The following is a 13,491-nucleotide window of genomic DNA, read 5'->3' on the forward strand; positions in this document are numbered from 1 at the left end:
CACACATATATACACACGCACGCACACATATATACACACGCACGCACACATATATACACACGCACGCACACATATATATCGACAACGCCTTGACTATGGTACTTTTCTTGTAGTGGCTACTTACGCACGTGTTTGTTTGAAGCTTCTGATCGGTGGTGGCAAGAAGCTGACTAAAATTGGGTATATATCTACCGAATAAAAACTGCACCCTTATCTAGGACTGTTGGATATAACTTATAAAGCATTTTATCTATAATTTTACAGCAAAATGTCTGAATGAGCCAGAATTCTGTGGAAGTTATATAACACAGTTACAGAGCACAAGGCAGTCAGTGATGTCATCCTACCCAGAATGCACTGGAGGAAGGAGAAGCAATGGTGTCCCCCTGGTGGTGAAAAAATGCAATGTTACAAGCTGTATTTCTCCATTACACAGTAGCACATTGTTGAGAACAGAGGACTGATTTAACAATTGAGATTTATCATTTTTAAAAACAGGGTAGAGTTCAATTACACTTTTACCAGTCATGTTGGGTAAGTCAGGGAGTTACATGATTGACAATTTTCCCTAATTTGTACAAACAAAGTTTAAAAAGTATTAAATATATTACATTTTTATTACATTTTTCATATAGGGTTCTCCCCATTTTATCTAAAGTGGGCATTCACTCACTTTGAATTCTTTGTGCCCATCCTCACAAAAAATGACGATGGTGGGTACCCAAACTCATAAAAAAATGATAATGGTGAGTATAGGCAGCACCACTTCCAAAACAACTTCCAGGGAGAACCCTCAGTCTGTGTGAGCAATCACTTTCCAAAGATAGCCAAGCTACTGAAGTCACTTCAGCTGCTTTGATTTCTGGTTGGCTGAAAGGTCAGTTACTTTGTGAACTCCTTGGTTAGTTGCTTTCATCCTTTCCTGAGAAGCAACAACAGCAAAATGGTACATTTTGTTTCTAACTAAATTCTAAGCTTTCTTCTAATGGCCTAATGATTCTCTATAACCCAGTGGATCTGCATGTTGAAAATAAAGCGCTGTGCTGCTAAGCTGTATTTTTGCAAATTCTCAAAGCTTGTCTGAGATGGTTTCCTCTTATTCACATGAAATCCTCAGGAAACTGGTTCTAAAGCCCAAACTATAGACGCAAGAAGGCTTTGTATTCCATCAAATGGTCCCTTCAACTATTTAAAGACTGCTCAATAAAGAAAGCATCCATTACCCAATAACAAAAGTTTGTTCTTTTAAGAAACTGGGTGGTCTTTACTTCACTACTCTGCTGTATAGAGGACCCCAAACGTATAAACACGCACACAGACATACACACAAACCACATACAACCAGATAACCAAGCAGCCTTTGGATGACCAATGAGGGCGAAAACATGCAGCTTTCGCATGTGGGTATTTCAGTCTGTTAAACCGAGTTACTGATAAACTTGAAATCCCATCTTATGGGATCTAATTTGGTTCTATTAGTCATCCACAGATAAGATCTATTCCAGAAAATGTAATTTTCAATTGGAAAGTTAACAGGGAACAACATACTGTGTCGACTGTGTGACATAACTAGTAGAGAGATGCACGCAAAATTACTGAAAATTGTTAGCAAATGGGAAGAACGTCAGTGTTTCGCAACGGAACAGGGGCAGAAATCATGAGCCAACATTTGTATTTGGATTGGGGGCTGAGCAGAACTTTACTTTTCAACCTTTGTAGCAGGTTTCTTGTGATTTACTTTATGTATTGTGCTTTGAACAGAATATTGCTGGGGAAAAAATTAATAGTTTTCATTATTTAAAAATAAAACATATAGCCTTTTGTGTAATAAAGATATACTTTTTAAGTTATCTTCCCTGCAGACACAATGGGACCTAATATTTTGCATCCAAACATTTGAAAAGTTGCTCAGCTCCCCCAGTAAACCACTAGCAACCCTTTCATCTTAGATCCTGATCCCAAGTTGAGTGTAATTTTAAGTTTTAGCATCAATTGGATACCCTGTTATAACCAAGACATTTTAAAACATTGCTGATTATAGGGCTGATATCCGGGAATATATAGCTGATTTAATGGAGCTGTTGTTCGCTGAGTGTCACGTCAATATTGTACTCTAAAATTTTTGAATTGCTCCAAAACTGCAGGGAGCAAAAATATACATCAACTCTCTCTTATTAAGTTGAGATGCTTTAAACTGATAATGGATTAACTACTGCAAGTACACAATGCTTTACACTAAAGAACATCTGCCTTCCCTACCCCTCCTTCTCTTAAATAATGTTCTGGGGTCTTTAATCACCAAGGCACTTGATAATTTGTTCAAAAATTAAAAGCTACAACTGGATAGTGATGTGCGTAACCTGCATTTCATTACTGCAATGTTAGATTGTACATCATAACATAGCAAAGTAAAAATTAAACTACAACAAATGTTTGCTTCCCAATCTAAACGTCAATGAGACGCAAATTTGATGATCCATGCAATCACAGGTTCCGATCAGGGATGGTGCAACTTTCCTTGTTGTTGTCATTTCTTTCTCTAGATGGCATGCATATCTGTGATCCAGATGGGATGGGCTGCCTGACACTAACAGTGTTCAAGTTCTCCTCCAGATTGCTTTGATCATAATCATGGGTGCTGCCTGTACCTGTGCTCAAATTTTATTGAAGTAAAATGCTATACATTGTTCTAACTGCTGGCAAATGTCTCCAAACCAGGCTCACAAATTGATCAATTGCCACTCAATCGGAATTTGGCAAATATGCCTTTAAGTGCAAAATAATATATAACTATTGTTTCTTAAAATGTGTGGTGTTACACTAGACCTTAAACATGGTTGTAATTTTGTTCCACACTTTCTTCTATATGGATCATAGCTTGTTATTAAATTCATACTGGTTTGGAGAATTCTAAAATGGTAACAAGTAACACCTTAATTTTAAATTGTGCTGTTAATAATTGTATCCACCAGGAGTAATTAGACAATCTGTGTTCAAATTTCATTCCTACCTACAGCAAACTAAAGTTTCTTTTGGGAAAAAAGAACAAAGAATTCAAAGTGGGTGAGCTGCACACTTTTATGCTGTACAAAATGCCTTATTAAATAGAACTAAGGGACAAAGTAATGATCAGTGTGAGCCACACTTACCTCAGCTTCCCTCTTCTTAGCTCGGGCCTTTTCTACTTCCTCCATGACTTTTTGGGATTCTTCAACATTTCCTTCTGCTCCCAACTGTTCCGCTTTGGCAAGCAGCTTCCCGATCTCCTCATTTAGTTCATGAACCCGCTCAGCCTGAGAGATAATGACAGACAGTCTATCAATACATTCCTAACATTGGTGTTCAAAAAGTGAAATACCCGTTTGACTTTGATTTAATAGTTTAAGCTTTTAAGTTTGTGCCACAAGTAGGCTTACATTAATACTGCAATGAAGTTACTGTGAAAATCCCCTAGTCGCCACATGCTGGCGCCTGTCCGGGTACACTGAGGGAGAATTTAGCATGGCCAATGCACCTAACCAGCACGTCTTTCGGACTGTGGGAGGAACCCACGCAGACACAGGGAGAACGTGCAAACTCCGCACAGTCACCCAAGCTGGGAATCGAACCTGGATTCCTGGCGCTGTGAGGCAGTTGTGCTAACCATTGTGCCACCATATGAAGATTGTCCTGAGGTAAGTCTTGTCAGCTATTGTAATATCACATGCAGAAATTTCTCAAGTAATTCTGAAAATCATATATCTCAATTTATCTGGCATGTAATGAGGGTTGTAACACAAATATTTTTATTGGATCATTTTAAACCTCTCTAGCTCATGCTGTAGTACAATTTCATAGGATCCAGCAGCTGTTTGATACTCTGTCAGGAGACTACTCTTTAGATGTGACTACAAGCTGGCCATGTGATTGGGGTAAAGGATCAGAATTAGACACTATTTCTATCTAGCACTTGTGTCCACACGCTGTCCCAGTGATTCAGGGAATGAAAGCCTACCTGGTGGGGCACAAAGGGCATTCATAATGCTGCAGAAATCAGTTGTACAATAAAAGAATGATGAGTGAGAGAAAATGAGACTTTGTCTCGCTGTCCTGATTTAACACCAGGCAGCAAGTGTATCCAAATAGAAAATGAATAAACTCATATACTGTAATTTCTAAATCAATAAATTTCCCCAAGTTGTGGAGGGGCTTACATTGCTGTGTCACACAAAATAAAACTTAAAATATAATTCTACTGTTAGTAACAGTGCCCCTTAACTGCACAGTATGAGCCATATGTTCTACATAGCATAATCTCTCACTTCTCTCTCACACAGACTGGTCAGGTCTCCGTGATAATTTAGAGTGCCACAAAATCAACTTCCTGTCAATCACGATAGATTTTGCTGTCTGGCAGATGTTCCATCGCAGCGCAATAGTGAAGTTGGGTCTCGCCAGGACTGCAGTATATTTCATAGATCATAGAAACCCTACAGTGCAGAAGGAGGCCATTCGGCCCATCGAGTCTGCACCAACCACAATCCCACCCAGGCCCTACCCCCACATATTTTATCCGCTAATCCCTCTAACCTATGCATCCCAGGACTCTAAGGGGCAATTTTTTTAACCTGGCCAATCAACCTAACCCGCGCATCTTTGGATTGTGGGAGGAAACCGGAGCACCCGGAGGAAACCCACGCAGACACGAGGAGAATGTGCAAACTCCACACAGACAGTGACCCGAGCCGGGAATCGAACCCGGGACCCTGGAGCTGTGAAGCAGCAGTGCTAACCACTGTGCTACCGTGCCGCCCTTTAAAGCCTTTTCCTTTAAAAGGGGCACTTTATAGAACAGACAACTTTAAGTTTGTTTATTTATTAGTGTCACAATTCGGTTTATTTTAACACTACAATGAAGATACTGTGAAAATCCCCTAGTCGCCACACTCCAGCATCTGTTCGGATACACTGAGGGAGAATTTAGCATGGCCAATCCACCTAACCAGCATGTCTTTCAGACTGTGGAAGGAACCCGGAGCAAACCCACGCAGACACGGGGAGAACATGTGAATAGTGTGGAGGAGCAGAGGGATCTAGGTGTATGTGTGCATAGATCCCTGAAAGTTGGGAATCAAGTAGATAAGGTTGTTAAGAAGGCATATGGTGTCTTGGCGTTTATTGGTAGGGGGATTGAATTTAGGAGTCGTAGCGTTATGTTGCAACTGTACACAACTCTGGTGCGGCCGCACTTGGAGTACTGTGTGCAGTTCTGGTCCCCACATTACAGGAAGGATGTGGAGGCTTTGGAGAGGGTGCAGAGGAGGTTTACCAGGATGTTGCCTGGTATGGAGGGGAGATCCTATGAGGAGAGGCTGAGGGATTTGGGATTGTTTTCGCTGGAAAGGCGGCGGCTAAGAGGGGATCTTATTGAAACATATAAGATGATTAGAGGTTTAGATAGGGTGGATAGTGATAGCCTTTTTCCTCTGATGGAGAAATCCAACACGAGGGGGCATGGCTTTAAATTGAGGGGGGGTAGTTATAGAACCGATGTCAGGGGTAGGTTCTTTACCCAGAGGGTGGTGAGGGATTGGAATGCCCTGCCAGCATCAGTAGTAAATGCGCCTAGTTTGGGGGCGTTTAAGAGATCCGTAGATAGGTTCATGGACGAAAAGAAATTGGTTTCGGTTGGAGGGTCACAGTTTTTTTTTAACTGGTCGGTGCAACATCGTGGGCCGAAGGGCCTGTTCTGCGCTGTAATGTTCTATGTTCTATGTTCTATGCAGACTCCGCACAGACAGTGACCCAAGCCGGGAATCGAACCTGTGCCCCTGTCGCTGTGAGGCAACAGTGCTAACCACAGTGCCACCATGCCCTTTCACATCACTATTTAATAAAAACAAAAGATATGTATTTCCATTAGCTTCATACAATGTATTAAATATAAATCACAGTTTATGGAATAAGTGCTGAATTCAGCCAGTGATAAAAGCACATTAAATCATTTCTGGATTCTTTACACATACTGATGAAATCAAATTTATACGGAAATGTGACATTTTGACAGGTCTGCAAAAAAGTCAATTTTTAAATAATCGTATTACGTGCAGCTATCACTGTAGGTTACAAAAATCACAGTTTGATGATATATCAATAGGCTTATAAATAAATAGCTGGAGGACAAAAACCTCAGACAAGATCTGCTGATAAGGGTAAAATATAAAGGTGCATTTCAAAGTTTATGGAGTGAGAAAGTTGAAGGTCATCTGATCTCCGAGGAAATTCCTTTATAGGCTGCTGTACTGCTGCACCCTCCTAATATACGTTCACCGTTTTAATTTGTTCATGGGATGTGGGCATCACTGGCTGGGCCAGCATTTATTGCCCATCTCTGCGGGCATTTAAGAGTCAACCACATTGCTGTGGGTCTGCAGTCGCATATAGGCCAGACCAGGCAAGGATGACAGATTTCCTTCCCAAAAACATATTAGTGAACTGGATGGGTTTTTTCAACAATTGACAATGGTTTCATGGTCATCATTAGATTTTAATTCCAGATTTTTTTTTATTGAATTCAAATTTCCCCATCTCCCATGGTGGGATCTGAACCCGGGTCCCCTTAATATTACCTTAGTTCTCTGGATTACTAGTCTAAAGACAACAACTACGCCGCTGTCATTGTACAAATAATTACTGAAATATTTATTAGTATCACAAGTAGGCTTACATTAACACTGCAATGAAGTTACTGTGAAAATCCCCTAATTGCCACACTCCAGCACATGTTCAGGTACACTGACGGAATTTATCACAGCCAATCCACCTAACCAGCACGTCATTCGGACTGTGGGAGGAAACTGGAGCACTCAGAGGAAACCCACGCAGACACTTGGAGAACATGCAGACTCCACACAGACAGTGACCCAAGCCGGGAATCAAACCCGGGGTCCTGGCGCTGAGAGGCAGCAGTGCTAACCTCTCTGCCATGATGTCGCCCATATGAAATATGAAATCAAGGCGTGATCACATTAAATTTGTGGTCTTTTGATCTTCAGTAGTCCATTCTATTTAAAATGAGGGAAATAAAATGCAAGGAAACTGTTCAATTCAAGAAATGTTGGCAGCAATTCTACATCTTTCACCTTAAATTCATCATTTACTTAAACAAATGACAAAACAATACATACATCCTACTATTTCTACTCCTACATAGCCAGCCTACTTTCTATCTAAATTTCTGTTAGATTAATGACTAATATTGATTATACCTTCGCTGCCACCTCTGCACTGATCTCTTCTTGGGTTTCTGCCAAACGTTTCTTTGCAATTTCTGTTCTTCTGTCGCAGTCTGTGATGAATGATTGCAAATGATCCATGGCCTACAAAAAAAATAAACAGCACAGCAATTAATCTTGGAAAACCAATGTAGTTGAATTTAAGGAAAGCTAAAGTTGTCAACGATTAAGTTTAGACCTAATACTGCTTCATAGCAATATAATGCCAACATTTATTATGAGTCAGATAAGGACACTTCTCAAACTCCAACCTCTGAATTACACTGCAGACTTTGAAATTCAGAATTTTCAAATTATAAATAGATCAACTGGGCCCCCTCCCTGTTGGTTGAATACATGATATTATGTGGCACCTGGTCAGGCAGTCTACAGGTGTTCGAGTACAACTGTATATTCTGGAAATCTGAACTTAAGAATAGAAAACGTTTAAATACTCAGCACGTCAGTCAGCATCTATACAGAGAGAAAAATAATTAACGTTTTGGGCTATTAACCTTTGTCAGAAATTAGTTAAAATTAAGTCTGTTTCTCTTTCTATTGATTCTACCTGACCTACTATGCATTTGCAGTTTTGATGACATGAACTATAAGTTGGATCCCTTGTTTGTGAAGATTTGCATAGCTCAGTTGATTGAGAAGCAGATTTAGGAAGAGGACCTAGGAAATATAAGCAAAAGTTTAACATATAAAGAAAATATTGGAGAATACATGGTCTGTGCAGTGATTGTCACACTTAGGATATTTTCTGTTTTCATTTCAGGTCTGGGCTGGGGGTGAATCAATATTTATGTTCAGACAGATGGGTACAAATAGTACCCCATGAACACTAAAAAGCTAATTTCTGCAGCATTCAAGCAGATTATCTGACAAAAAACTTTTCGCTGGATATGCAACATTTTGGGTAGAGTGAGAATAGATCAAAAATCCTGGGCCCTGGATTTCACAAACAGACGGGATTTATGCTGAATAGGGTTCAGTACAGACTGAAGTCTAGCAAATCCCATTTCCATGGGTAGTGGTGATTTTGATTTTACATTATTTGTATTTGAGTTTATAGGTTTTTTAAAAAGTACATGTTTTAGAGCAGAAAACTTGTTTATAAACTTGCAGGGACCAATGAAAGACGAAATGAGAGAATCAAGCAGCTATCAGTAGTGAGGTGGAGGGAGGCAAGAGTTAAGCGCATACATGACAGCACAAAAATGAATGCTAACCCCTGGCTGAGGGCAGTCAGTGTTGTGATCTGAAACCCGCGGTAATTACACCGCATTTCACTCGAGTTGTAGCAGATAAATCTGATATAGTAAAACTTTCCTGCCCATTTCCGGAAATCTGCTCCCCTCAAGGCAGTATCACAACAGAATTTATTCATTAAACATAAATGCAAGACCATCCAGATGGTAGACTGGGAGCAAAAGCTTTATGGTGGGACAATTGAAGAACAGTGGAGGACTTTCAAAGTGATTTTTCACAGTGCTTAGCAAAAGTATATACCAGTGATAAGGAAGGACTGTAGAAAAAGAGATAATCAGCCATGGATATCTAAGGAAATGAAGGAGGATATCAAATTGAAAGAAAATGCATACAAAGTGACAAAGATTAGTGGGAAACTAGAGGATTGGGAAATCTTTAAAGGTCAACAGAAAGCCACAAAAAAGCTATAAAGAAAAGATGGATTATGAGAGTAAACTAGCTCAGAATATAAAAACAGATAACAAAAGTTTCTACAAATATATAAAACGAAAAAGAGCGGCTAAAGTAAACATTGGTCCTTTAGAGGATGAGAAACGGGATGCAATAACTGGAAATGAGGAAATGGCTGAGGCATTGGACAGGTATTTTGTGGTCCTCACAGTGGAAGACACAAATAACATGACAAAAATTGATGACAAGAAGGCTATGGCAGGTGAGGACCTAGAAACTATCATCACTAAAGAGATAGTGTTGGGCAAGCTAATAGGGTTAAAGGTAGACAAGTCTCCTGGACCTGATGGAATGCATCCCAGGGTACTAAAAGAGATGGCGGGAGAAATAGCAAATGCACTAGTGGTAATTTACCAAAATTCGCTGGACTCTGGGGTGATTCCCGTAGCTTGGAAAACAGCAAACGTGATGCCACCGTTTAAAAAAGGAGGTAGACAAAATGCGGGTAACTAGGCAGATTAGCTTAACTTCTGTAGCAGGGAAACGGCTTGAATCTATCAAGGAAGAAATAGCAAGACATCTGGATATCAATTATCTCATTGTGAAGACGCAGCATGGGTTTGTCAAGGGAAGGTCACGTCTGATTAATTTGGTGGAATTCTTTGAGAACATTACATGTGCAGTGGACAATGGGGAACCTGTGGATGTGGTGTATCTGGATTTCCAGAAGGCATTTGACAAAGGCTGCTGCATAAGATAAAGATGCACGGTGTTATGGGTAATGTATTAGCATGGATAAGGATTGGTTAACTAACAGAAAGCAAAGAGTGGGGGTAAATGGGTGTTTTTCTGGTTGGCGAACAGTGACTAGTGGTGTGCGTCAGGGATCAGTGTTGGGACCGCAATTATTTACGATTTACATAGATGATTTGGAGTTGGGGACCTAGTGTAGTGTGTCAAAATTCACAGATGACACTAAGATGAGTGGCAGAGCAAAATGTGCAGAGGATGCTGAAAGTCTGCAAAGGGATAGTCTGAGTGAGTGGGCAGATGGAGTACAATGTTGGTAAATGTGAGGTCATCCATTTTGGTAGGAATAACAGCAAAATGAACTATTATTTAAATGGTAAAAAATTGCAGCATGCTGCTGTGTAGAGACCTGGGTGTCCTTGTGCATGAATCACAAAAGGTTGGTTTGCAGGTGCAGCAGGTAATTAAGGCGGCAAATGGAATTTTGTCCTTCATTGCTAGAGGGATGGAGTTTAAAAACAGGGAGGTTATATTGCAGCTGTATAAGGTGCTGCTGAGGCCATACCTTTGATTTGATTTATTATTGTCATATGTATTAAGATACAGTGAAAGGTATTGTTTCTTGCGCGCTATACAGACAAAACATACTGTTCATAGAGAAGGAAATGAGAGAGTGCAGAATGCAGTGTTACAGTCATAGCTAGGGTGTCAAGAAAGATCAACTTAATGCAAGGTAAGTCCATTCAAAAGTCTGACAGCAGTAGGGAAGAAGCTGTTCTTGAGTCGGTTGGTACGTGACCTCAGACTTTTGTATCTTTTTCCCGAAGGAAGAAGGTGGAAGAGAGAATGTCCGGGGTGCGTGGGGTCCTTAATCATGCTGGCTGCTTTGCCGAGGCAGCAGGAAGTGTAGGCAGAGTCAATGGATGGGGGGCTGGTTTGCGTGATGGATTGGGCTACATTCACGATCTTTTTAGTTTCTTGCAGTCTTGGTCGGAGCAGGAGCCATACCAAGCTGTGATACAACCAGAAAGAATATTTTCTATGGTGCATCAGTAAAAGTTGGAGAGCGCCATAGCTGACATGCCACAGCTGACAAAGTAGAGGCGAGGCGTTGGTGGGCTTTCTTAACTATATAGTGTTGGCATGGGGAGGACCAGGACAGGTTGTTGGTGATCTGGACACTTAAAAACTTGAAGCTCTTTCTACTTCGTCCCCATTGATGTAGACAGGGGCATGTTCTCCTTTACGCTTCCTGAAGTCGATGACAATCTCCTTCATTTTGTTGACATTGAGGGAGAGATTATTGTTGCCACACCAGTTCCTCTATCTCATTCCTGTACTCTGCCTCGTCATTGTTTGAGATCCGACCCACTACGTGGTGTCGTCAGCAAACTTGAAACCTGGAGTAGTGTACACAGTTTAGGTCTCCTTACTTGAGAAAAGATATACTGGTCCTGGAGGGGGTGCAGAGGAGATTCACTAGGTTGATTCCGGAGTTGAGAGGGTTGGCTTATGAGGAGAGACTGAGTAGACTGGGGCTATACACATTGGAATTCAGAAGAATGAGGGGAGATCTTATAGAAACATATAAGATTATGAAGGGAATAGATAAGATAGAAGCAGTGAAGTTGTTTCCACTGGCAGCTAAAACCAGAACTAGGGGACATGGCCTCAAAATAAGGGGGAGCAGGTTTAGGATAGAGTTGAAGAAGAACTTCTTCACCCAAAAGGTTGTGAATCTGTGGAATTCCCTGCCCAGTGAAGCAGTTGAGGCAACCTCATTGAATGTTTTTAAGGCAAGGATAAATTTTTGAACAGTAAAGAATTAAGGGTTATGGTGAGCGGGCGGGTAAGTGGAGCTGAGTCCATGAAAAGATCAGTCATGATCTTATTGAATGGTGGAGCAGGCTCGAAGGGCCAGATGGCCTATTCCTGCTCCTAGTTCTTATGTTCTTTCATGGGGTTCCTGCTGAGGATATAGCTACCCACTGTCTACAGATAAATGTGCAGGTTTTTTTGCTATAAGTCAATGCAGCTAAAAAACATACCAGCAACTTAAATTGCCCAAACAGACTATCCATGTTGAAGAGTACACAAACTTAGCATTTTTTAAAAAGTAGAAAGCCTAACAAAATTTTCTTCCTCTTCTGGGAGGAATTGAAGACCATAAAATAGTAATTGGAACTGATATATGACACGGGCGGCACGGTAGCACAGTGGTTAGCACTGCTGTTTCACAGCTCCAGGGTCCCGGGTTCAATTCCCGGCTCGGGTCACTGCCTGTGTGGAGTTTGCACATTCTCCTCGTGTCTGCGTGGGTTTCCTCCGGGTGCTCCGGTTTCCTCCCACAGTCCAAAGATGTGCGGGTTAGGTTGATTGGCCAGGTTAAAAATTGCCCCTTAGAGTCCTGAGACGTGTAGGTTAGAGGGATTAGCGGGTAAATATGTGGGGATAGGGCCTGGGTGGGATTGTGGTCGGTGCAGACTCGATGGGCCGAATGGCCTCCTTCTGCACTGTAGGGTTTCTATGAAAATATTTTCCTGTGTGGGAGAATAGAGGACCATCCCAATGTTGGAGAGAGAGAGAGATAGAGAGAGAAAACGATTGAAGCAGATTGCATCAATAATATCTTTATTCTCCTGTTCTACTGAAGAGAAACAAGGAAATTATAGACCTGTTAGGCCAGTGGTTCCCAAAGGGTGCGGCGCGCCACACTGGTGCGGCGAGAGAGGATGGCAGGAAGATTCAAAGACAATCAAAGAAACATTTAAACATGGATAGATATTTTTCCAAAGTGAGAGCAAGAGCATCAAGTGATGCTGAGGACGATGTCCCATGATCATATTATAAAGTAGTTGTGTTCTATGTTATGAATCAAGCACTGCTAGGAGTTGTTTTTTTTTGTCTTTGAATGTATTTCTTATCAATAAAAAATTCGGTGTGGCACGAGCAAATTTTTATTCCGAAAGTGCGGCCCAGTGAAAAACTTTTGGCAACCACTGTGTTAGGCTATAAACCGTGGGGTAGTTATTGCAATTTTAGGGTGTCCAAAAGAAATTTCAGTTGATTAGAAAACAACAACATGGAATTGTAAAGATTGATTGTGTCTAATAAATACAACTGATTTTTTTTTGAGAAAGTAACTAAAAGTAGTAGAGAGGGAATGTCTATGGTCCTAGCTTATGAAAATTTCCAGAAGGTATTCAATAAGGCTAAATAAGAAAATCTGCTCTGGTGAAGGGTCATCTAGACTCGAGGCGTTGGCTCTATTCTCCCTCCACAGATGCTGTCAGACCTGCTGAGATTTTCCAGCATTTTACACAGACTCGATGGACAAGAGCTGATGCAAAGAGGGATAGCAGCAAGCACATAAGAACATTAGAACATGAGAAATAGGAGCAGGAGTAGGCCATCTAGTCCCTCGAGCCTGCCCCGCCATTCAATAAGATCATGGCTGATCTGAAGTGGATCAGTTCCACTTACCCGCCTGATCCCTATAACCCCTAATTCCCTTACCGATCAGGAATCCATCTATCCGTGACTTAAACATATTCAACGAGGTAGCCTCCACCACTTCAGTGGGCAGAGAATTCCAGAGATTCACCACCCTCTGAGAGAAGTTGTTCCTCCTCAACTCTGTCCTAAACCGACCCCCCTTTATTTTGAGGCTGTGCCCTCTAGGTCTAGTTTCCTTTCTAAGTGGAAAGAATCTCTCCACCTCTACCCTATCCAGCCCCTTCATTATCTTATAGGTCCCTATAAGATCCCCCCTCAGCCTTCTAAATTCCAACGAGTACAAACCCAATCTGCTCAGTCTCTCCTC

At 41.2% G+C, this 13,491-nt stretch overlaps 1 protein-coding gene across 18 annotated transcripts in view; it reads right to left on the bottom strand.

Moving 5' to 3' along the window:
* The window catches only part of LOC144509199 (putative RNA-binding protein Luc7-like 2), a 79,762-nt gene that overhangs the window by 23,017 nt on the left and 43,254 nt on the right, over positions 1–13,491 (bottom strand). For 16 of the 18 annotated variants that reach the window (XM_078237654.1, XM_078237669.1, XM_078237672.1 and 13 more), the window contains 3 exons: positions 7,248–7,358; positions 3,150–3,293; positions 348–386 (listed from right to left, as the gene is read on the bottom strand). In XM_078237654.1, coding sequence (XP_078093780.1) covers positions 348–386; positions 3,150–3,293; positions 7,248–7,358 — 294 coding nt within the window. The remainder of the gene's footprint in view (positions 1–347; positions 387–3,149; positions 3,294–7,247; positions 7,359–13,491) is intronic. The other 2 variants (XM_078237662.1, XM_078237663.1) reach the window with 1 other exon arrangement.

The sequence above is a fragment of the Mustelus asterias genome, chromosome 21, assembly GCF_964213995.1.
Source record: "Mustelus asterias chromosome 21, sMusAst1.hap1.1, whole genome shotgun sequence".
NCBI classification, from domain to species: domain Eukaryota; kingdom Metazoa; phylum Chordata; class Chondrichthyes; order Carcharhiniformes; family Triakidae; genus Mustelus; species Mustelus asterias.